Genomic DNA, 26,627 nt, shown 5'->3' with positions numbered 1-26,627 from the left:
TTATCCGACGTCTTCTAAAAACATATTTTTCTCCCTTTCACCTTCTTGGTCCCTGATAAAGCATGATGACTCATAGCTCATCAATCAAGTTTATAAGTCATCTGCAAAGTGCCTCCGTCCTTTATAATACGTTTCTAATGACTTTAGATTGGTTTATAACCATCCTATGTCGGCTTAAATGAAGTCGGTTGACACCCAATTCAAAATCATTCAATTTTAGAGCTCCGCCTTTGCAATTTTTTTTGTCTGGGCTAATATCTGCCGTTGATAAGGAATTGAATGTTTCGTTGATCAAATTGATTGGACTTATTGTTGAATTCCCTAAATATTTCAGGAGAAAAGTTGGAAATTGGACAATTTACTCTTGGTTTTGATAATGTGAAATCCCATTTGAAACGGAATTGCAAAATGAGTTTAATGGGTTTAAATGTGTCACTTCAATAATGAGTGCTTGATATTAAAGTTATTAAAACGGTCTTTATTGCGGTTTCTTTCGTCCAGTTATACAATCGATTATGATATTGACTTTCTTTTCTTTCTATACAAAGTTTCCTCCAGCCTTCGAACGGTGAACCAGAAATTCTTTTACCTTACTCTGTCCCTGTCTGACATAAAGTTCAAGTTTGGTCATAAATTATATACCGTTATTGTTCAGAGAGTGTGCATCCTTTTATACACGCGATCAAATAGTGTAAAGGCTTATTGTCAGTCTTTTTTTTCTCTTCCGTAGTGACTATTTCATTTGATTGCTCAAAAAACTATTAACTTCTCAATCAACCATAAAACCTTTTCCTTTGGATAATTTGGACGAAATTTTGACCCTGATAGACTAAATTTTTTTGTCAAGGTGCATTTAGATTTCAACGATTTTTGGTCACGCATTCATAATTATAATGTGGCAAAAGTATAGCACGTAGAAAACTAAAAGCTGAGTAGGTTAGGAAACTTTTCAAGCGTGACAATCTACGCAGTGTTTTATAATTACAAGTAGGTGGGCACTGAAGGTTATACATCGATCATTATAATAATATAAAAAGGTGTAGGAGTAAAAATATTAAATGTTACATCCAAAAAGAGAGATTCAAGGAAAAAACCGGAAAACGTGGGGCTCTTCAAATTTGTTTTATGACGTGTAAATTACCGTTTTCTTGTCAAACGCTTCTTGTTTAATATTCCCCTTTGATGCTCTTTCAGCTATTGGCCACGATGCTAAAAAAGATTCAGTCCATGTCATCTCAGCAGATTCCGCATTAATTGATCAATAATATTCTACGAGTTCTACGTCTTTATTTCGAAAGCCTTTGTGTTTTGACGATCGCATTGCAGAAAGATTCGAGTAATAATGATACATGTTTTTTTATATAAAAACAAACTATATAAGAATTTCAATGACCAAAATATTAAAAACAAGTTAAGGACACATTAATGCTTTTTGCGGACCCTGAAACACCTATTTTCTAAAAAAAATGTGTTTAAGCTAAAGTGATTGGGATCTGTTGTACTAAATACTTTTTAAAATTTATCATTCATTTTTTTAATTCTCTATAACTCCCGGGGGAGGGGGCAGTCAGGCAAATTGACCGACGGGTATGTGCGGCGGTTAAGGGTATGATTTTCAAAACATCAGGAATGCACTGTAAGGGTGGACTTTTGATAAATGCACTGTAAGGGTGGAAATTTCAGCAAATCTGGAAAAAATTGCAAATTTTTGCTCGAAAATCTTGATTTTTTTTGCTCTAAAAGAGTTTAAAATTTGAAAAAATGCACTGTAAGGGTATGAATTTCACCGATTTTTTTCTGCACTGTAAGGGTGCGATTCTAAAAGCCAATTTTTTCGCTGCGCATACCGTCAGTTGGTAAACCCACTGCCCCCCGGGCTATAACTATATATTATAACAATTAGTAACAATTACTCAATCTTTTCTCAGAAAGTGCACGTTGGATATACGTAGGGTTACATATTTTTTTCAGTCTAGGTTTTCTAATTTTTTGCAAATCGGCTTTAAAGTGATAAATTTTTCTTCCGATTTAATCCATGAATTACGTCTTCTGTAAATTAGTAACTTCTATTTTTAAATCCAGTATCTGTTTCTTTTCTAAAAAAGAGCTTTCATAACTATTTCACGTGGATTTTCTTTTTCCTTCACTAAAGTACAATCGAAATATATAATATTATTTCACGTGGATTACTAGTTTCTGTACGAAGAAAATTCGCCTCGATATACGCCGATGATTCCATGATTTCGATTCCCTCCGTAAAACACATACCCCATCATCAATTTACATATCACTCCTCATCAAATATTAAAGGCCGTTTTAAGGTGTCCCTTACGTTTACCCATAGCGTCGACCCCTGACTATTTCTTCTATTATTTTTCTTTATATCACCACGTTTTATCCAAAAACATTTCATTTTACAGTCTATTGATTTTGTTTGTTTTGACTTTTGTCTACCATCTTGAATTAGCTATTATAGTCAATAGAATAGAAATGTGATTTTTCTAAAAACATTATCTGGGGGGACCTATTTTTTTGCCTGGGACCTATACCTGGGCCAACCCTATGTTTCTTCCTCTTCCTGAATTCCCCAGACATGTAGAAAATCTTGTTTTATTGTTTAACTTGGCTGCTACAGTGTGGTAAGCAGATTTATTTCTTCATTCTACCACAACGACCTCTTCGCTGCTCATATATCTTTTAAGTTTCACGGAACCGTTTTCCTTAAAAATCAAGTTCTAGTTTCTACCTTGTTTCGAAATTTTAGTTTAGTTTTTTTTTCTACGGATGAAATATTTACATAATATAAGAGATTTTTAGCTCAGAAAACGAGGAAAGAATCTTATTGTATTTTAGGTGTGGGTTTTAGAGGTTGTTCACTAAAAATGAAACCCCTAGATATTGTAATGTAATGTCACCAATGTGTTAGTTTCGATTCACGAAGTAGGAGCAGTGGTCTTTTCTCATCTAGTCTTAAATATACTGAACTTTACACCACAAAATTTTCCTGGTTTCACTAATTTGATTGAATTTATTTTTTCAAATTATGACGAAACTGATATTTCAGGTTCCACTTCAAAAAGGAAGTAAACGCTGCGAAAAATATGAAATCCGATTCTAAATCCTTTAAAAAACCTTAAAATTTTGTGTATATCCTTTCCTTATTAGAAATACATGTGTTTTTTTTATAAGCAAGTGTATGCCCCTTGGTCAGGCTTATGTGTGCTTAAGTTTTCAAAGCATCCATCTTATTTTTTACTTGACCTCTACCAAACCTTTTTAAACAGATAACGAGATAAAAATGACCACTTGAAAAATATTTTAGGCTAACATATATGCTCATGTTATGCTTAGGAATTCTGCAAATCTGAGCCTTCATATGCTTATAAGCGTTATGCTTATAAAAAAAACATGTAACGGACTAAATCTCATATATACATATAATTTCGAATTGTTAACCCTTATTACAAATGTCCAACATTATTAATTTGTCTTTTATTAATTTGAACTTAACTATAATCTGCAAAACATTCCTTCGCTGTCTGATCATTGCTCATCCGTCATTTTGTCAGGGTGTCCGTCAGCATGTAATAACACATTTTGAATTAAATAAGTCAATTCTTCCATACGTTTTTGAATGCTACTTGTTATTAATTTTTTAAAGTAAATTTTATTTGTTAATATTTCTGTCATAGATTTATAAAGCCGCGAAGGGCTACTAGATGTCGTGGCTTGACTGAAAAGTGTGTCAAGGTTAGGTAGGAAGTCCTACCTAGGTCACGTGAAATTACAATAGAATTTCAGCGCTTGACCAATAAGAAGCTTAGCAGGTTTTCGAAAATAATAGCAGAAATATTTTTTTGCGATATTCACAGTTTTTGCTTGGAAGAGCTTAAAGCACGACATCTAGCCCTTCGGGCTTTACAGAAATCTGTGATTTCGGTATTAACCTGAGCACCATCGTCAGTAAAAGTTTTGTTGTAATAACCCATTGAATTGTTTTATCATTCCAGTGAAAAAAAAAACTTACCCAACCACATTTTTCAAAATGTATGATGAAGATGAAGACCCGAATTCAGTTCCCTTACCTTACGAATTACCAACTTCTTACAAATGGCATCAACATGCGACATTTTATCATCCAATGATGGCTGGTTCTATCGATGGTACAGATGTTGTGCCGCACGACCGCGCTATCGTACGCGCCACGAGAGCGAAGTATAAACCTAACAAACAGGTGATTATTGATTTCAGATAACCTTACATTAGCCTTAGCTTTTATTGTAGGAAAATTTTTATTGGGAGGAATAAGAAGAGTGAAAATTTCAGCTTTGAGAACCTTTACGAGTGGATTCGTGGTCAAGGTAAAATGTTTACCATATCCATGTCTTTGTTTGAAAGCTCGGTTCTTTAGCTAAAAAATGTGCCGAAACTTTTGTTGAAATGGACATTTTTAGACAGGGGACATACAGTTGCACTTTCACTCAATGTTTAATAGCTTCCCAATCGATAACATTTTTGATCACCACAATATGCTAAATACTATAAACTGATTGGGTAGTTTTTTTTTGCCGTTTAGGGATTTATTTTTTTTCTAAAATTTTCTGGAAAGAATTGAGAAAGGGATCTCTCGAAGGTGATGATATAACCTGGTTATTAAGCCAAAATTCCTTAAACTGCGTTGCCTTTTTCCAAAAATCTAAAGCGAGTTAACGGTTAAAAAGGCTTATTTTGTGACGGAAGGAACACTTCTTTCCCTCAATTCTTGTCTATTCTCGATTTCGAGTTTTGAATCACTTGAGGATAAAGAAGTACTCTTTTGAGTAATCTCGACTCTCGCAGGAAGCCAGCATTTGCTTTTGTAAAGTTACTGAGTAACAATATTTCCAAAAAGATAAATTTGTAGCGGCGCCTCATTAACTTGCATCGCATGGTAACGCATTTGAAAGTCATTAAAGAAGATCTAAATAAGAAAATAATTATGCTGAATAAGAACTGACACGGAATCAGTGAGACACTTTATTTGATAATTACTCTCTTTTGTTTTGATGTTTATTTTTGGTATATTCCGGAAATGGAAATGAGTATGTGAAAAAGGGGAAATCACTTTTGGTTCTAATTGCTTTCCTGTTTCTTTTTAAGGCTGTCTACTATGTATAAACCATATACATTTTCCTTTTCCTGTCTATGAACCTCTCCTTTCAATTCGTCGAGTTCGATGACTTAGCTCATTTTCCACGTTCATCTAATGTCATATGGACTAAATACATTCATTCTGCACATACTACTCTTTGCTCTAAAGGGGGATGACGAATGTGACGATGTGACCCGATTGTTCAGCCAAAACGTTTAAAACTGGGCTTTTGCTTTAGCCAATCATAGAGGTAATAAAAGTTAGATGGAGTAACAACTTTTCTGTAATAGCCAGAGAAGTCATAAAACTCTTTAGAAATTTCTTTCAAATCGGCCTCCTTGCTTTGATTACCAATCCTTGATAGAAAAAATCAGTCAAGGTATATAGATTATAAGAACTAAAGTAAAGTTATTCTGTCCAACGAAACCTTGTATTTTTAGGTAAAATACGAATTTTTTTCGAGCAATAATTTCTTTATAGTTTTAAAAGAAGTTTTTATTTTATCGGGAAACTTTCGAGAGGTAAACAAATTTTGCGAATTCTTTGTTGTTTGTGGAAGGTTCTTTGCTATAAATATCTTTAGATCTAAAATAGCAAGCTGCCTCAAAATTTTGATAGAATATAGTTGAAATATTGGCATTAGTAAATATGTAAAAATTGACAAAATTTGCCGAGGATTCCCTGAGCAGCGAACATTTCAAATTCGATGTTCTGTGCTTATTCTTGCAAGGTTTTCTTATGTTTAATAAACAAAACTGTCATCACACAATGAACAAATTAAAAATGTAGCGTGATTTTATTCAAATTCTCTTCGACTCAAGTATTCCCATGAGCGAAAGCAAAATTAATGGCTTTTTCCCAAAGCAACAAAGAAACAGTTTGCTATCAACGATACAATACAATAGAATAGTAGGAGTGGTATCTCCATCTATATTTTTATTACCTCCATGAGCCAATCACCGCACTCTAAAGCTCATTTAATATTCATCCGAAATCTGGATGAAAAAGATCAAAGTGGTTCAGATTTTCCAAGCATGACGGTCAATGGCAACTTCTCCTAGTTGAGCCAGTGCAGAACCAGTATCAACATTCATTTGTCTTTCCATCTTTTTGGAGGTCTTTACGCGGTCTGGGGTTTTTGAAGTCGTCTTTTAAGACAATTTTGACGGGATTGTCCAGGTCTCTGAGAATGACAGGGGAAAACCAGGAGAGACGTCTCTTCCTAACGATGTTACAAAATGGTGGTGGTGACTCCAAGCCGGTTTCTGATTTCAATATTACGAACACGGTCCATTAATGTGAGGCCGAGAAGTGATCTGAAACATCTAATTTCGAAAACTAACTGTGTATCTGGATTTCCGTAGATTGGACGATGACGATTCGTCGAGCATTCGATTCTTCTCCACTACAACAAGTGAACGGTTAGTTTTTATATAGGGCGCCGATTACTCGCCCTGTCGTAAGAGCCGCATTATCCAGTGAACACCGACGAGGAGGGAGAGGGTTGACTTCTGAGCTGAGAGGCTTTTTGAGACGCTGCACATCTATGTACTTTTGTACATGTCTATTCACTCATCTTGAACACCCATTTATACTATACAAAAATTCTTAATGACTCTCTTTCACCTATTCGTACTACTATCCAAAACTGCTTTAACTATTCTACTACTCAAACTTTGTTTTTCGAACAGAGTTGCTTCAGCTTCGGCACTAGCCAAGGTGGTTCAAAAAATCATTTCCAGTTTACAATATAAAGGATTTCATTAAGAATATGTAAATGTGAAGAAATTTTTGAAAGTCTTCCTTGACGTTGATATCTTCCTTTGCAATTAATCCTGGTGAGCAAATCCGATTTAAAAAAAAGAGGAAATCATTGGCATTAACCAAACATGTCAATGTTGAACTGATTGTATTATTTAGCAATACAGGATGGTCATTTTTTTCGCGTTTCATCAATTTCGCAATCGAGTCATTTTGTTTAATTCCTGATCTCCAGGTTGTTACTGTTAATTATGGTTCTTTTTTGAGTTCTGCTAATTGGGAGGTACCTCGCTTACATGATCATTATTTCTTCATTCTTTGTCGCCATGCAAATCAACATAATGATGTGTCAATTTTGTTAAATTTTGTAACAAGTTTACTTACTACTAGGGGGAAAAATTCAGGAAAATAATCAAAAATCACCATCAATAAACGACTTTTGCAGCCCGTCAAAGTGCATCATAAATAAAGAAAACACACCAAAAGGTGCCCTACAATGCAGGAAGTGCCACCGTTTAGTCAATTATCTTTGTACAGAACTGCCACTTTACCAAATCCAGATATGCTTGTCATACAAATCAAGAAGTTTCCAGTGTCAAAACTGTACCAAAAAACGCACGCACCACAGGTAATGGAAAGGTAAAATTCAAATGAAAAATCAAAAATTGAAGGATTCAAAAACGAAATCAAAGCCTGTGAGAATATAATGAAAAGGCAGGACGAAGAAATAAACCATTTGAAAGCACAAGAAGTCAATGTTATGGTCAATGAAATGAAAGAAACTATCGACACCAGAATAACCACGCTTGAAAAGAAGATTGAAAACATCATCGAAAAGAAAGAAGAGGAAAGACCACCAATGTATGAGCTACGCTAAAATCACATCCAAACACATTGAGAAAAACATTGGAGATGCAATTCGAAAAGAAAAGCAGGAGGAGCAGCTGATTCGATCGACAGCACGTAACCTAATTTTTCATGGGATTGATGAATCGACAGATGAATCTGAAGAAGAAACGAAAATCAAGGACGAATAATTTATCCATAACAAAATTATTGGTTGGCGGCTCCATCTGAGGAATATAAAGACTACCGAGACGCAGCGGATCGGGAAATCTATGAAAGAAAGAGAAGATAAAGCGAGATACCGACCAATCAAAGTCACATTTACGAACGAAGAGGGCAAGAACACAGTGTTGCAAGCAATAACAAAAGCAAAAGGCTCTCCTTACCGAGTGACAGAGGATTTGACCAAAAATGAAAAGCAAATAATCAAAGAATGGTGTTAGGAAGCCGAAAAAATGAATGCTAAAATCAAAGGAGACAACACAAAATGGAAAGTCTGGGGGAGCCCGCGAAAAATACTCTATTTCAAAAAGATCACTGTAAAAAGTACGAGCAGTTTATAGAGGCCCATGTGTCTTCATGGTGGCCTTCAAACCTGTAAAGCTTTTTATTATTATTATTTTTATTGCTAAGGTGAGACAAATTTAATTTGTTGTTCTACGGGCAGATCGTTAGCAAAATATGAGTCGGTCGGTCGGTAAAATAAAAATAAGATTTTCATTGCAATCAAGGAAGGTAATTAGGCATTAAGTAATACTTTCAAATAATTTTAGTCGAAAATTCATCATTCATCTTTGTAATAAAATCTTTTGTGCATAGAATTCATGATTCTAGATTCTTTTCCACTTTTTTTAAGTGTAAATTTTTTAATAACTAGTATTAAAAATTTGGGACATAGGAAATTCAATATTATTGTTTTTTCGTTTGCAGCAAATGCTGGGTCGGTCGCGCCCATAGAACAACAAATTAAATTGGTCTCGCCTAATTAAGCATTATTATTGATTCGTTTCTCAAGACGTTTTCCCGTAAATTTGAAAATATTCAATTGCCCAATAACATTTTCTGTTTTTATTAATTTAGATATTATTTAGTCTAATATATCAGTCTTGTAACCAGGGTATTTATGAAATTCTAAAGTTCTTGGACAAAAAATCTCATACATCGTGGTACATTTTTTCTCGGATAAGGTTAGAATAATATTTAGATCAGGTGAAAATATTTTTCTTCAATTTTGATAATATTCAAATATTCCATTTATTGTAACTTTTTACTGTAGTATAATCTCTATGAGAAAAATGGCTTTAAATCCATGCTACCAAGATTAACAAATTAGCTAAAATAGATTTACAATTGCATCAAAAGCAAAAATTTAGGCTGATAACCGACTCGTAATCACAATCCTATGTACGCTGGAATAAACAATCTAATGATTAATTCAATTCAGACGAGACTAAACTGACAAATTGTTTTGGACTTCTAAATAAGTATTTATCAGGGTGTCTACGGGACCTTGAAAATGAACCACCCAACCTTGAAAACCTTGAAAACTATCAATTTTCTGGGAAAAACCTTGAAAACCTTGAAAAATCGTTAAAGACCTTGAAAAGCACTATCCAGTCATTCGAAAAGTAAGAATAAGTAAAAAACCGCCTGCGGCGCTTAACCTTTATAATATAACATTTAGAGAATTCCATATTTTCCTGTTTCTGTTGCGATTCTGTCGCAACGAATGCAACATATTCTTTTATCATTAGCTGAGTTTTTGTCACTAATTTTATGTTTGCATGAGCCCTAAGAAATCGACTGTTCCCCAATTTTCAAATCGCTTCAGGGCGTCTTGGAATAATGGCCGTTCATCACTAAAATTTTGAAGATTCCTTAAAACAACTCTTTTGGAAATTGATTTTAGTAAAAGACAAAATCAAAAACAAGGCGTTTTTTAGCCATTTGAAAGAGTCAAAATCAAAATTTTCTCTCGTCGGCGCAAACCATGGTTGCGCCTCCTCGGTCACTGTAAACAATTGGTTTTGCTTCTAATTCTTTATTTCTACAGTTGGAAGACTAGGGAGCTGGATTATTTCTCTTTGTAGTGTTGTTCTCGAGAGGGAGATAGGAATTTAACTGTGGAAGTAATTCTCCGGGCACCAAAAGCGAATAAATTTTATTTGCTGTCCTCTATTCTGAAAAAAAACAACAAAATTCCTGTAAAGAGCCATGTCAACTGAGTTTCAAAAAACCTTGAAAAGTGCCAAAGTTTTTGCCAAAAAACCTTGAAAAACCACTTAAAAATGACCAAAAAAACCTTGAAAATCCCGAAAAAAAATCCGTAGACACCCTGTTTATGGTTTGAAAGTCTATATTGATGCAAGCTCTATTTCGGTGTTTTTTATGTCGTCTTTATCCATTTTCCTTTTGTATTTTATTGGAAATTAATATTTTTTGCTGCCACATTAGGGCGCTTTACGGTTCTGCTTGTATATGTAAATCGACCGACCTTCCTTTCTGAGTAACTTTGCTACTTGTCATGCTTGGTGGATCTCTCGAACTTCACTACTTTTATACTTACCCCTATATCGTCTTATGCTCCACGAGAGTCACGATATTCTATCTATGAGTTCATGTATTTGCTCACTCAAACTAAGTAGTGCACTTTACACTTTTTTCTTTTTTAGACTTTAACTATAATACTTACGTTTTCGGCACCTCCAGTTTGAAAATTTTTCTTAATTTTATGGCAAATTTGTAAATGCTTTGACCTTTAAATGGCTTGAAATTGAAAGCATTGCTCTTAAATTGTTCTTATTTTTTGACGATTTTTAGCCTCGATGTTCTGTGAAATTGTTCTTATGAATAAAAAATGTATGCCTTCGGCAATACTTTTACTCGAATTTTCTTCCTGTAAATGTAATACCTTTTAGCACGAAATATGTAATCTGCCACTATTTGTGTGACGCACGGATAAAAACTCCTTTTAACCAATTTCTTTTTTTCTTTATTACCATCCGTTAAATGAAGAAAATTGCTCAATCACTTACTTTCATATCTTCTAAATATGGGAGATCTGCTGATTGGGCTATTTTTGATTTTCCGTTCCAGCCTCCTTTTCCTTTCTCTCCTCATATCTGTACCGGGATTTATTTTACCAGGTTAGCCAATCTGCCGAATCTTCTTCTATTCCATATTTGACCGGCTTGTATTTTAAATACTTTGGCCTGGAAACGAGTTTGATCAAAATTTAAGATTTTTTCTTGTCATTGTCTCCTAGTAAAACTAAATGCTGTCTGTAATCCTTGGCATTCTTTACATTTTTGAAGCAACTGCTAAGGTTTAATAGAAAGTTATGTTTTCCTTATTTCATACATGAAGACCAAGAATAACTATTTTTATTCCATTTAATCATATAGGAAAGGTCCCTTTTTTAATTTTAGTCTTGTATAATACTTTACACTTTTAGGTTGGTTAGTTTGATCTTGACAATAATTTAACATGATCCCATAAAAGGCCAATGTCGGCTGTAAAAGACTTGGGTCAAACTTCTTATAAATGAAAAACTGACAATTAGGTTCGCGATTGCAAAATGTCTTTCTGTTTGATTGACGTCTTTACGGTTTTTTTACTAATTTGGTTGAGGGGGTTGAGCGGAGACGGTTCTTTACAATTACTGTATCAAATCAATTAAGCGAAAAAATTCATTATTGTTTTGGATATTGCTTCATTTTGTTTCTCCTTTTTATCGTAATTACAGGGGTTTGATTGTTTGAAAGCCAACACGTGGGTTTTGTACGGCTAGCCAATAAAATATGTGATGTGTCAACGTTTTATTTATGTCTATTTTTGAAGAGGGGAATTACTTGCTGAAAGGCTGATATGGAAGAATTTATCCAACCGGTTAGATTCTAGCCGATATCCGATAGGTTACAAACACGAAATACCTTCTGACCGAATTGTGAAATTGGTGTTACACAGCTGATTCCTGTGCCAAGTTCATAACCGTTAGATATAATTTGCATAACCGATCAAGGCAAACTGCCAAAAGTTATTTTTGATATTGTATTGAAGTTGTCCGTTTTACGTTAAGAAAAAGCTCTGAAGCTGAGTGAATGTCTACATAATATCTAATTGTGCAACTCGGATCCTGAAATTTGCTGTAAGCTTCTTTCAATCGTATGTCTACGATATATTGCAAAGTTTATTTACGAACCATAACTTGTTTTGCACACCTGAACCTGTCACCTGCAAGCCAACCACTTTATTTCGTTTTTATCTGAAAGCCACTTTTTGCTTCTATAAGCATAAAAACGTTTAATTAGCAAGATTCACCTTTAGCCTTCGGCTTGAAATTCAACTAGTCAAACTCTTTAAGGTGATCTGTCCGGGCTAATAGTACTATTTTCAAGTTTTTCATCCATTCAGGATGAATATTAAATGAGCTTTGGAGCAAAACAACCACACCTAGATACTTACTTTCAGGTACCTAATAGCCGGGGGGTTTGGAATAAGCAAGGGGGTTGGAAAAAATCTCAAAACTTAATAATCGGGGGGGGGGGTTGGAATAGAAATGTCCTGGGTGGAAAACTTTTGAAAAGGAGGCTAATACAGCAGAATTAGGACAAAAGAGGGAACTTTCAAAAAATTTTCCCAAAAATTAATAAGGGGGGGGGGGTGGTTGGAATAAGAATGTCCTGGGTGGAAAATTTTCGAAAAATTAATTAGCGGGGGGGGGGGGGGGACGGGCGGCTATTAGGTACCCGAGAGTATTTGTACAACAAGTGAGAACCTAGTCGCTTTTGCTCTCTTTCTCAGGAAAAGTTCAATCGGGCTTCAATTGAAGTCGGCTGAACTAGCGTGTTGAATTATCGCGCTTGCCGCGGTCTTTAGAGTAGAGCGTGGCGCTGGTTGAATCTGTTTGAATGGATGATCTATATAAACCTTAGTGTTTTGATGAGATTAGGTAAAGGGAATTAGGTTTGAGTAAGAGCTTTGAATATACAAGGTAGACACCAGAAAATGAGATATGTGTCATTACATTGGAGAAAAAGTAAATACTTTAAACCTTCGAGCATCTACTTTAGGCGTACAAACTTTCGCGAGCAGAAACTTTCGCGATTTTCGCGAATTTTGGCCCTTTTCGCGAAAGTAAATGTCTTTAAAAATTCTAGGAAGGGCCATTCGCGAAAGTTTATGCTCGCGAAAAATTCTTGATAAAATAGAAAATCTGTAAAACTTCAAACTTTAAATAAAATGTAACTTTTCTGGCATTTTTTAGCCTGCTAAAAGACTAATAAGTCAAAGGACAAATGTTTCAAGCCAATCCACGAAGTATTTGTCCCTATCTAAGCATTTTTTCATGTGAAAATTCTCAATTTTGCGTCTTGATTCGCGAAAGTTTATGCCCGCGAAAAATATTTTTTCGTTAAATTCGCGAAAGTAAATGTCGTGAATTTCGCGATTTTTCGTCCTCGCGAAAGTTTCTGCTCGCGAAAGTTTGTACGCCTAAAGTAGTCAGGGCTAGATTAAATATCAGACTTCGCTCGATTGCTCTGTTAAAAGAATTCTTGTTATTTGGTCTACTTGGGATTGAGAATAGCAGAAATCTTCTTATTCTTTACTAAGAGCAGCATCTTTGGGGGGGGGGTCAGATTAACGAGTGCTATGAGTTTGATATTTTGGCCAGTGGTAGTTATGGATAATTAGAGATAATTTGCTAAATTTGTTCGACCAGATTTGTATTTTGATTTTGTTGACCGGTTGGCTCGTTCGATTTGATTGAATTTTGGCTGGTTTATCAACTAAAAGAGACTAGTAACGAAAAAAAAAATGGTCCCATGAGTACTTGGTACTTTGTAGACCGTTCTCTATAAATATACATCGACCCTCTGACGGAACTCAGGAACTTCTGGAGCTGTTGACTTGAAATTTCCACTAGTGGTAAATATTGACTATGAAGGAAGAGTGCAAAACTTCAGTTTGGTCCACGTGTATGGTTGGTGATTACCGACAGGTCTTTTCTTAATGCTTACTATCAGCAAAGCTTCTCGGCCCTTTTTACGCCGGCCCCTTTTACACCGACCCGTATTACGCCACAGCCAAATTTTGGGCTTACGCCAATTAGGACCGTTAATAACGCCAAAATTTGTAAAAGTGGCTACTTATGCTTCAAATTAGTAAATAATGACTAAAATTTACATCAAAATGTCATTTTCAGTAATAAACTGTTGAAAATTCCATCGAAAATCACTGATTTTTTAATATATCAAATATTTCACTGAAGTTTTAAATATGGAGTAAAACGATGGATAATTTTCGTCTTCGAATCATACCTAAAATCCTTTAAATTGAGAAATAATGATAGAAAATTAACGCCGCTTTTAGGTTGAAATTGCAAAACCTTTGCCCTTGTTACGTTTTTTGGCTGCAAACTTACTACATCATCAATACCTAACACTTTTCAAAAGTGTAAGTCATTTCAATCCGTAGATACAGTAACCTAGGCCTAATACGCCATAATGGTAATTTTGGACCGGTCTGTAAAATGCACGATACCAACAGGTGTCAACAAGTTGATTCCGTGCCCTAAAAATACATTTCACGAAAAGTTACCTTGCAAATTTAAGCAAAAAATATTGAAGTGAAAATATTTAGTGGACACAATTTAGTTTCAACAAAAACCACTGATTTTGTCCAAATATATTAACCCCCATTTTTAAACGACCCTCCACCTCTTACCCTTCCCCTTTTCACGAAGATTCCATGGCTTGGCAGCAGCTTTTATGTGCCCCATAAGAATTTAGGTAATTGCTAAAATTAAATTGATACACGCCCATCTTTGACGGGCGTTATAACTTGGAGTTTCGTAGCTAACTTTGGAAAAGGGGTTTAGTTTTAGTCCTGCTTTTCGCTTTTTGAAAATTCTCTTTTGTTGCCAAGCTTTGAAACTGAAAGATTTAGGCTGTTGTTTTAACAATCTCCTTTTCGCCTGTTACTTCATACCATGTACGGCTTCATTGGTTATACTTTGAGCAATCATTTCCAATCTTTAAGCTAGCTTTTGGTTTGTTAACGTTTCGTGAAATGCAATTTTGTCATTGCCTTGAAATGTTTTTCACAATCATCTTTCTTCTTTTTTTCCCTTCACACCCACATTTCATTGTCTATGTCAGACTTTTCACATTTCCGAAATCTGTTGTTAAAAATAAATATTTGTGGTCAGAAGAAAGCGCTAGATTTTGAGTTTTTTTCTCTTTATTCAAGAAAAAAGTTGATCTCCTTGGCCTCGCATGTTTTTATCATAGCATCCCTTCTAGATAAAAAGTTAAGGTCTCTACTGAAGGCGACGTGTAAGGCTTAAAAACTCAAAAGAAAAGCTAAGCATTTTAGAGGATGTCCCTTCCAATAAAAACCTTTGACAAATTTATTCAGCCCTAGGATGCTTCAATTAAAAGCACTCCATACTAAACACCAAGGTTGAAAAAAATACAATAGCTATTTAATGTACTCTTTCAAATTTTAAAGGTACATACCGTAAGAATAGACCTTTTCATGAATTACGTCACGAACATCACTTGCCTCGAATTCAAACAATTACCATGGTGATTATGTCCCTTGACACATTAAATGATTTTTTTATGAATAGATAGTAGTTTTTATTAAAATCCGCTGGAAGTTAATCACCCATGGCAATAATTTCAAAACGAGGCAAGGGATGTTCGTGACGTAATTTATGAAAAGGTCTATTAAAATGTCAGTTATTGATTTTCTTTGAAACTAAATTTCCTTTAATACATTCACTGCCAGCCCCTTTTCAGGAGTTAAGCCCAATGAAGTATAAGCCCGAAGGGCTAGAAGTCAATCTCTTTGGTAGGATTTGAAGCCAACAAATCCTACCAAAGTTGCGCGGCCTTGAGCGACCCGCCTGGTTTTTACACAAATGACAGATTGAAACTAAAATTTACCGCTTAATTTCGAAAAATATATCACTCGAAAACAAAGGAATTGCTAGATTCAATCCGTCATCAAAAATACGGCGCATATTTTAAGGCTTCAATTTTTCTTGCCTGAGAAAGGTTAGAGATTGACCTCTAGCCCTTCGGGCTTGAAACTCAATGGTTAAGCCCTTGGAATGTTATCGACGGTTTGTCTTTCCCAATTGTGATGGAAGTTATGGCCGTTAGAAGTACTTGTTGTCAGCTGTGAAAAAGTTGCATTTTGTCCTGTCAAAGCCATCAGTTTTAATTAATATTTTCAAACTAAACCTTGAGGATGGGTTTGATCTTATGAAAAAATGTCAGTCTCAGTGTTATTTTCCATAAACTTTCAAAACGCTGGGCCTGACCTTTCTGTTTCGCTGTTTTTTGAATGTCACTTGGCCCTGTACGCCCTTTCGTACTTGTATACGTACCTTATTTAAAGGTTTTCTTTTCAAATACAAGTGGTATCGTTTGCTTACTCATCAATTTTAGTTTACAAGCTTTTCCACATTGATATGACACGGATGTGGAACAAGATTGGTCAGAATGGGTAAAAGAAAAAACAATGCTTTGTTTATTCAGCACGAAATCGAACGCAATATAACAATAGGACAGAGACACTGGCCTGATATGAAACGGGAACAGTTATGTAAAACTAAAACCTTTAAAAAGGTACCTCTTGCTCGTCACATTTAAAAGCGTCAAAACTATGTAATGCTAATTCTCAAATAAAACAAATGTGGCAAATCAATGTTTATATAGTTTTATATCGGCTTAAGAGCAAACGCCTTCAAACAAAGATGGTACGGACATAAACACACCTTCAAATATGAAACCAAAAGAGCGTCAACAGAGTTATCCAACCACGTTTGGGACCTACAAATTAAAAATATACAGCCGAAATTGTCATGGAAAATTATCGACCACGCCCACCCGTATGTTAATGGCTCAAAAAAATGTAACCTCTGTCTCACAGAAAAATTTTATATAATTACGTCAGAACTCGATCTCGTTAACAAAAGATCTGAACTTATTTCTAAATGTCGTCATAACAACAAATTTATTCTAAAATTCGAATCGAACCTCGAATCGGTCCCCCCGGACAAATCATGAATTTTATTTTCAATACTTTTTAATGGTAATGATTTCATCATTGTTTTTATTACCTAGTTTTATTGCACCAATTATCCAGTTTTTTAACTGTTTACGTCGAATTTCAATTTTTTTCAATCATTTTGTACATATGACTAGTGTGAAAACACGAAACTCAGAGTAATGTACTTTACTTAGTTTTTTTTAAATGGAAGACAACTTTTAAAAATATTAATGCTAATTCTCTTGAGAAATGGTCCAAAATGTTGAAAGGTTGCGGTTGCTTTTACATATTGCGTACTTTCTTTCCGCTCATCAAAAAAGGCTTTAAAATGTAGAGTATATTCAACCTTCTGTTAAAAAGAAAATCTTCAAAATTTCTTCCTCTATGTGAAATCAAGTGCGTATTACTTGTAGGTGACGAATCGACGGATCCTGCACTAATGCACTTCTCAGTTTTCTCAAAGGTAACGAATCGAGAGTCTTCCTACATGTAATGGTTAAGATTGTTTCCTTAGTTACCGCCTCAAATTTTAAGTTGCGTAAATCCTGCATAGATTTAGATTTTTTAAATATATTTTGAATACATTTGACCTTGAAATTTTTTTTTTTATGAGTTCGTGAAAATTATCGTTAGAACACCTAATAGTACAATCAGTGCCATAATATATTGGCACTTTTGGCTAATTTACCATTTTTTGAAAATTGAAGTTCGAGCGAGAATGTCAATTTTTAGGCCTTCAACTTGATTCCATCGATTATTTCGATCTGGGAGGGATTTATTGGTTTCTAGGCTATATTTCAAGCCCTACTGGACCATTTTTGAGCTTTTGGATCCTCAGATCCTAAGGTCCTAACTAAGCCTTAAGTCTAGCGTTAAAACTCAGAATTAAAACTCTACCCTTCGAACCTACTTTAGAGCACTTACAAATCGATTGTGGTTTCAAAACACCCCGGTGAAGTTCCCTTTAGTGCCAAGCATTTTGTGACTGATTGTAGGGACAAACCCTTAGGACCCGCGAGTTTTTCCCGAAGGGGGGGGGCTTCCGCAAAGGCCCAGGAAATTTTTTAGTACTCAAAAACTGTCGTCACAGGCAAAGCCCCTTGGCCCCAAAAATTTGACCAAATTTCAAAGTCAATAAAACCATATGTAATATGCTATACTTATGCAATACTTATACCAATCGAAAGCACTCGAAAAACGATATAGAGGACTTTTACAGTCGATTTTTCAACCTATCTCGAGAAAATTAACGTCAAAGTTGCGTTTTGACGTCATTTCTAGTCGATTTTCCCGAGTCGACTATATCTTATATCTCAAAAAGCTAATTAAAATTCAGAAACAACGCATATCAAGCTAAAGGTAAAAACATTCAAACCGAAGAGCTAAGGGATCGCCCCTACTATAACAACAATGTGACCCTACTTTAGCGACAAAGTACTAACTAACACCATCATGTATTTCTTTAACCTGTTTAGAATGGTAATAAGAATTCATGTTCTCTAAGTACAAATCACGATCGACTAACATCAATTCAATCAGATTGTTTAACGAATCTTATTAATCTGGGGAAAGTTTTCGATGTGTTTTACGGTCACTTGTTTGACCACATCCATATGCAATACATGGATTTATAGTGATTAATTTGTTTCATCAACCTAGTCCAAAATTCTCATAGTTTCAAAATTTAAATTGAAAATTTTGAGGTTTCTTATGCTAAATTTCGGGGAGAAGAACTATTAGACGAGCTGTTAAAAAAGAGACTACTCCGAAAACAAAAAGACAAAAACTAACACCGTACTTGTTTTGTCATTTACTCCCAATGTATGAAGCGTTTAGAATCAAGTCAAAATATTATCTTATTATTTTTATGTTCAGGTTAAAGGTGATCCCGAAAAAACGCTCATGGTTCGTCATTTACCAAACCAAACCAAAGAAATCAGTTTACGCAACGTTTTCTCACGATACGGGGACCTACAAAATTGCCGGTTAGTCCGTGACGCCATCAGCGGGAAGAGCCGTGGTTACGCTTTCGTGGAATACAAGTGTGTGCGTGATTGTGAGGAGGCGCTTCGTGATTCAGGTGATTTAGTTATTGATGGACAAAAAGTAGTCGTGGATAGGGAATGTGAACGCACACTAAAAGGTTGGATACCGAGGCGGTTTGGGGGTGGGTTTGGCGGTAAGAAAGAATCAGGACAGCTCAGATTTGGTGGCATAGAAAGGCCTTTCCGTCGCCCGATTCCTGTCAATTCAAAACCCTTAGGAAGACAACACTCGTCAACTGAGAGTCGTGACGGAAAAAGGCGTTTCCCATCAACGAGCGACGCACCACGCTACAAACGAACGCCTCACGACGACGATAAACGCTCACGAATGAGGTAGTCATGGTAACGAAATGCGCCATCATTAAGAAGAAATCTAAGGTATGATAATTACATTGTATCATAACATTCTTTCATTCAACATTTTTGCATTTGCTTGTTACTGTTTTGAATGACGTAATAATGACGTAATTATGAACATAGACGTCGCACGCATGGTATATTGGATCAACAGGAGCTGGTCCAAAACAGGTTTGAATCCTGTTGTAACTACAGTAGTTTGTCTTTCTCGTATGGTATCATACTCCCTGAAAATCCAGGCGGGTCACCTTAACGATTGAGTTGGCGTAAAATGGGCATCAATGATACCCTGGTGGCGTGTTAGAAACTGAAACCAGGAAAGATTTTCAAAGCGAAATTGTTTTAGATGGCTCAAAAAACCCATCGATTAATTAACGTAGAGTTATTTTCTGACGCACGAGGCCCAATGTGTAATGCTACAGGCTTTGTCTGGACCTCGCTGTTTTAATTAAAAATTTTTTGGATTGTAATTGATCATATACATTGACATTTATATTCCAAGAATCATGGGGCTTTTTGAATTTGTGGTCGAGTCAAACCATGCATCGATATAAAAGACACCCTGACGTTGATGAACAATGAAAAAGTAACTGAATAGACTTATACTATACATTTTCCGAGAACTGTGTGTTTTAATGTGCTCGCGACATTAAAATCCAAGAAATTCTGTCGAGGTTGAATTTCCAAATAAAATGCTAATCGGTGCCTTGTCTTAACACATTTAATGAAGTCTTTATCCAGGAAAGTTTTGGTTGGTTACGAAAACATTAATGCATTTTCTAATGGTATGAAATTCACCATGACGTATTATTGTTTGGCTTGACTTGATTATTATTTGGAAAAAGACATTCTTCCACGGACTTCTTTTCTTAACGAACCTCGTGACATTCCTATTCAGGAAGCGTGGTCAATTTTATTGGCATTGGATTGTTTCATGACACATTTAACCTAAGTCCTTATTCACCTTCATTCTTTATCACGAACCTATCTGAACTCATGTTGTGCAAATCTAGCACGTATCCTGGAAATGAGCTAATGGTTCACGCATTAACTTTACCTTGATGACTAATGTAATTATTATACTGTAATTGTTTTTGAATGATGCAACCAATCATAACCGGGGGTAATGGAATTGGTTGGGTTGATACAATTTAAAGCCTACATTATGACGTCTATCTGTGAGAAATTGTATGAATTTGTAACAGTTTTTTTAAAGAAAAGAAATATCCATTTTAGATTTTCAACCATATTAAGTTATATATGTCATTGTCAATCTTGATCTCTTTTTGACAGCGTTTCTATAACCGGAATACATAGTGCGTAATGAATATCATACAAAATTTCTGTTTCCATCACAAAACGTTTCTCTCTCTCGCTCTCTCTCTATTTCTTGGCGTGTCGTGGTTTTGAAAATAATAAAAATAGTTGTAACCTTGTAAAATATGTTTTATCTAAAGTTGTTCAGATTACATTATATTCTCACCCACTACGTGAATTCATCCGCTGTGTCTTGAACGATACAGTAAATCTGTCTGGATAACATATTCTTCACCGTGTCCTGCCTTGCCTTACCTTTTTTCACATTGTATTTACTCTCAAAGGCAGTATTATAACTTGAACGAGACAGTATTCATCCAGGCAAAGACTCCTAATTTACAGTGTGAATTTGTTATTACTAAAGTATTATCTTTATAAATAAATTGATGTCTTTAAAAATGTCCTTCAGAACACAATGGTGGTTAACCACAGCTACCGGAGCTGACTCTATCTGGAGTCTTAAATAGTATTTTTTTAATTTCTGAATTTTCGTTGCAGCCTCACTTTCGGTATTAACCTAATGGATTTTTCTTATTTCTCTAAGACAAGAAGAATCAAAGATCTTTAACCGCCCCCTCCTTCCCGCAATGTGTTGGTACTTCCATTTTGACGACATTATGAAGTTACCTTGAAAATTTATAACATTTAGAAAAGCAATTTATTATCAGAAAGGACTTAAAAATTTACTCCTCAAAATTCTCCAAACAAGAAAAATGCAGTATGTAAACTTAACACTGTCGCTAATCTCATCTTTGAGACCATTTCCTGAGATGATAGACATGATCCTAAGTTAGAAAACAGTTGAAAAAGATTGCTTTCAAAAGGGGTTTTAGTACTGATTTTAAGGGGAATATTGAGAAGCAGTCCGAGTCTCCCTAATGGCAATTTAAAGGTGTCCATACACTAGTAGTGAATCGTAGTGCAAAGGTAGAGCATCCGGCTACGATGAGAAAGATCATGGGTTCAACCCCCGGCCGGGTCATACCAAAATGATACTTAATGCTCAGCAATTAAGGAAAGGATGAAGGGTAAGTAGAGTAGTCCAGGGGGGAGGGACATTTTGAGTATCAAGTTATCGAAACAGGAACCTTCGGATATTCTCCAACTTCGGTCGCGAGTATTACTTACTTTTTATTCTATGTTACAATTGTGAATGAAATTGAGAAAAACTGCAATTGTAAAGGTAATAAATTGTTGTTTCTATATGTTCTTATAAGGTTTCGTTTATCGAAAAGACCAGAAAACTTTTTCGGGTCAAGGAGACATTCGGGTTATACAAGTTCGAGTAATGGAGTCTCTGATGGAGACTCTAATGTAATCAAAATGTATAGTTCCAACTTCTTGGTTTATTTCAGTCAGGAGTAATACCTTAAACAAGGCGTATACCTTGTTTAGGATGTACCTTAAACAAGGTACATGTATATACCTTGTTTAAGGTAGGGGTACCTTGTTCAAGGTATTTTTTAAGATTTCCTCAAAAAACATCGATTTTAAATGTGTTAAGGAAAAAGGGCATGTTGAATTTTAGCACAAAGGAAAGAGGAGTCCTTGATTGACCAAGTAGTGAAAAAATTATCAAAATCTACAGACGGAATCTTTTTTCATCTTTGTTTTATCTTTGGAACTAGGTTTGGAACCATAAATTCAGGGGAAGAAGACAGGAAGCAAAGGAGAATAGTTAATAATACCTTAAACAAGGTGTATACCTTGTTTAGGATGTACCTTAAACAAGGTACAAGCATATACCTTTGTTTAAGGTAGGTGTACCTTGTTCAAGGTATTTTTAAAGATTTCTTGAAAAAACGTCGGGTACCATTTTAAATTGTTTTGTATTTTTTGTGTAAAGCTCTTTCTACACCCTTTAAAAAAGCCGATTTCGTTTCATGTAGACTAGACTTTAAGGTTGTTTTAAAATTGAAGATTGTGATCAATTCCGGCTGTGGAATTTTCTAAAAATCACCATGGGAATTCAGTTTCTCGTGCTCTTTCCAAAGGTATAGACGAGAGAGTGCCCTTTTTCCTAGTTTGGAAAATATTCCCACTACTTCCTAAATAGGAAGTATCAAACAATAGAAATTTGGAATTCTTACTTGAACAAGGTATACGCCTTATTTAAGGTATTACTCCTGACTGTATTTGTCTCCTTGTTCCCCTTTTCATACACCCCTGTCTCACAGCCCAAGTGGGACTTTTTTCCTCAGCGGGGATAGAAATTCCTATTGAAATCACTATGGGAATAGTTTTTTGTTCCGAGGTTAATAAACCCAGTAGGAATAGTTTTAGAGTACAATCTTTAAACATTGAATTTCGAGTTGGGATGAAATTTCAGGGTAATTTTCCAGCCGGGGACGAAATTCATGCCAAATTTTCCAGTGGGTCTATGACACAGGGGTGTTTTCATGATCTATATGATGGAAATGCCAGAGACTGGTAGGGATTTAAAAACACTTTTTAAGATTTTCTAGTGGTCAAAATTGTTGTTTTGGGTCAAAACACATAGGAAATCTGAAATGCATTATAACGACGTCGGCTTGATGATGTTAAGTAGAGTAACAAATGTGCAATTCTCACGAACCGAAAGTTTTCGTTCATTATAACCTCTAATTATAAACATACCCTATTTTTCTCGCTTGAAACAAACAACCTGACCTTTTTTGGTGAAAAGGTTCGATAAAAACAAGGAAATTATTGAAAACAAAACTATTTGAAGGTATTCTTATTTTAACTGTTACAATCGAAAATGGATAATTTGAAATGAGATACAATCGAAAATATAAAAGCCTTTTGTCAAATAATTTTGCCGACGATACAATAAAATGAACCTGCTCTTATTTGGTGAATTTTTCGTTTATTTATTATTATGAATTTATTTTGGTGAATTTCTTGTTTATTTATTTTAATGAATTTATTTTGGTAAATTTTTTAGGCTCGTCGCCTAAAATGAAAATGTAATTCCATGAAATCTTCATGAAATTAAATGAATATATTATCGCTCCTACTCTTTGGAGGATATAACAATTTTTGGAAATTTACCACTCGAACATTGTGACTTTTGACCTACCGGACTGTAGGTTTACCCCCGAACAAGCATCAGTTGACCCCCGGGCATTCAAAATTACCCCCAAATAGAGCAACTTTACCCCCTGGACAAAACAAGTTTTGTTGACTTTTCACTAACCCTCAATATAGCCTTATGTACGAAAATTTTTTGGAAGATTAAAATTACATTGCACACCATCCAGAGTAGACTTTCCCTTGGATGCATCTTCGAGATGACTTAGCATTGTTCGTCGTAGAGCAACGATAGAAGGTTTGTAACGTCCAATTGGTTTTTTAACCTTGACTACCAAACTTAAGTTAGGGGAAGAGATTGTCCATCCAATGAATTGAATATACTCTACTCATGAAAGAATTATAACTATCCTTGGATAGAGAAGTTAATGTGTTCACCTAAACCTATCATTCCGTGCTCGTGACATGCAGCTCTGATGGTGTATATAGTAATTAAGCTCGAACGATTTGATAGGAAATGGGTACCATAACTATGATTCAAGAGTATGGGGGGAATGCCTTTCATTTTGATTTGTAAGTAAATATTTATCGGGTTCGACCATACGATGCACTGTAGAAGGCGTTTCTCTTCATCATACTCTTGAATCATAGTTATGGTACCCAATTCCTCTCGTATGGTCTGAGTGACCCTAACAAAGATACATTCACTTGCCAAGTGAATCCAAGCACCGGAGTGGGAACCTCCTACTTGGAAGTCAAGGTTGATAACCACTACACTACAACACCCTAAGTGGCTACTGCCAGTTATAACAAACTCAGCTGAAGTCTTTTATTACATTGGCTGATACTCTAATCGGCAGCAAAGTTTGTCCAACCCAACTATAAGGAAGCTTCAAAATCCACGGATAGGTGGGTGGGTTTGCATTAAAAGGAAGATATTTGAAGGGGTTGATCTAAATGGGGAGAAATGACATCATAGTGTTTGATCAATTAAACAAACAAGAAATTAGATGTATCTCATCTCAATTCAAAGGATATTGTGTTGCGGTGGTGTTGGTTAAAGTATTAGACGGTAGATTACCTCGCGTATTAATTCAAATAGCCTGCCCACTTTCTCTCCATTGTCTGTATTGAATTACATACGTAATCTGGTGTAGGTCTCCTCCAACCTTTTTTCTCCAACCGTTATCTGTGATGACGTTGTTTTTTAGGCTATTTTGTCCATTTTTGTTGTTGTTTACAAGCCTTGTTGTTGTTGACTTATTGTTTGTGTATTTTACAATGCGTGTGCGTCTTAATAAAAGACACGAGTCTTATTATTATCTTTGAGTAGTATTAATCATGCAGTATCCCTATTATGTCAATGATGACCATTGAGACTTTGGTGCTCTATTTGAACTTGTTATACACGTGTTCTTAGCTTTCGTGTGGATACTCTGTCTATTGTACACGCCGACCACCTACACCCACAGTTGGGTAACTTACTATTGAAATTAATCGTCGAGTAGATTCTGATTACTCCGAGCGTGGCTATCATTCACTCTAACCCAGGCCCAACCCAGGTTAATCCCAATGCTTTAATCTTCTTCAAGCAGATTTGGATTGAATATTAAATGAGATTTTAAGCGCAGTGATTGGCCTTATCCAAACTATCGGACCAAAATCAAACGACGATCATTATAAACATTTCATTTTCGTTTTATAGCAAATATGCAACGCGGTTTTGATTGTTTTTTGGATGAACAACCGGGTTGGATCGTCACATTCGCAATATCACTTTAAAGCAAAGTGTTGTTTTGCGAAGAATGATTGATCGGTTGTGATATTAGTTAGACTAAACATTAGACTGGTCTTATGAAGGTTTTTGCCAAATCAAATCAAATGGGTCCTGTTAGAAAATGAGCCTGTTCGCTTTAGTTACTCCAAAAATTTGTGCTAGAAGCCTTATATGTAAAACGTCAATGAAAATGATACTTGTTCCATGTTCTTGTTTTGAATTACGTCAATTAGGCCTTAAAGTTCACCAAAGACTTTACGGCCAACAAAAAAAAAACAGTAACTCGCTATTTTCGTCAGTTATAAATCTGTTGCCATTCCTTTTACAAAATCTTTGACTATTACAGAGCCTCAAGCTTGATTATTTTTTTGCTTCAAAAATATTTAAATCCTTTAATTCTCTCTTTTATTGTTGCTCCCTCGCATAGGACCACATGGTATTGATATTTTGTATTCAAGTATTCAGTATTTCAAGTACGTTGGTAAAGTAATGAAAGGATTTCATCCCTTTTTGCGTTTTATTTTTTGACTACGGCATATATAGATTTATGCGATATAGCTTATCAAAAATAGAAAGCCCCAGTTTCGGTAGCATTTTAGTCATCGAATGTTCACGCTATTTTGGTCCAACTGACGTGCGAAGGGTTAAAACAATCAGTGTTTTTGACGTTCGTCCAGTATACACTATATGTAGGCTATATGAAAAAGAATTGCGTCACCAATTAGAACCCAACCAAGTGTGGCACCGCTCTAAAAATAACAGACATTACTACTACCTTTCCAATTAAATGAATTGCGCAAATCGGATTTTCAAACTCATTTTTCAGCAAAACATGACTATATAAAGTAGTTTGACGTCAATGCACCCCGAGGCTAACATCCCGTTTGAAGTCAACTCAGTCTAAAAATCAGTTTCTTTTTATGAAGCTTGTTATTGAGTATGTCAAAAATTGAATTGAATTTATTATACTTAGCCAACTAAGCCGACTTTCGTCTTTTAAAAAATCGACTTTGTTGATTTCCTTCTTTTCCTATACATCTATTTTAATTTCCATTAGTCTATACTACAGCTTAATTTGCATAAAATGCGATTTAAGAAGTTAAATATAGTAAAGCTTATTAATCTGACTAAGAGATCAATAGTTCTATATTTTGACAATTTAGTAAAGGTTACTGGAGTGTTGTCTGACGTCATTAAGTGGTATTAAAGCAGAGATCAATCAACGCAGTAATTTTCCAACGGCAATTAAAAACCATTTCTTAATCTTTCTTTTTTTCTCCCCCGCATACATAGTTGTCTTTTGATCAACCTTTTGATT

General features: G+C 35.2%; 1 protein-coding gene across 5 annotated transcripts in view; it reads left to right on the top strand.

The window, feature by feature from the left end:
• The first annotated feature begins 4,014 nt into the window (after positions 1-4,014).
• Positions 4,015-26,627, top strand: part of LOC136824854 (U11/U12 small nuclear ribonucleoprotein 35 kDa protein-like) — a 69,280-nt gene continuing 46,667 nt past the window's right edge. For 3 of the 5 annotated variants that reach the window (XR_010849179.1, XM_067080829.1, XM_067080832.1), the window contains exons 1-2: positions 4,015-4,234; positions 18,677-19,224. Coding sequence is in view for 4 of the 5 variants with exons in the window: in XM_067080829.1 (XP_066936930.1) it covers positions 4,046-4,234; positions 18,677-19,183 (696 nt within the window). In the remaining variant the exon portion in view is untranslated. Of the gene's footprint in view, positions 4,235-18,676; positions 20,461-26,627 lie in introns of those variants that run through there. The other 2 variants (XM_067080831.1, XM_067080828.1) reach the window with 2 other exon arrangements.

This window comes from Clytia hemisphaerica, unplaced genomic scaffold, assembly GCF_902728285.1.
Source record: "Clytia hemisphaerica strain Z4C2 unplaced genomic scaffold, Clytia hemisphaerica genome assembly, whole genome shotgun sequence".
Taxonomy (NCBI): domain Eukaryota; kingdom Metazoa; phylum Cnidaria; class Hydrozoa; order Leptothecata; family Clytiidae; genus Clytia; species Clytia hemisphaerica.
Note: the sequence above shows the minus strand (reverse complement) of the source record. Positions and strands in the feature narration are given on the sequence as shown.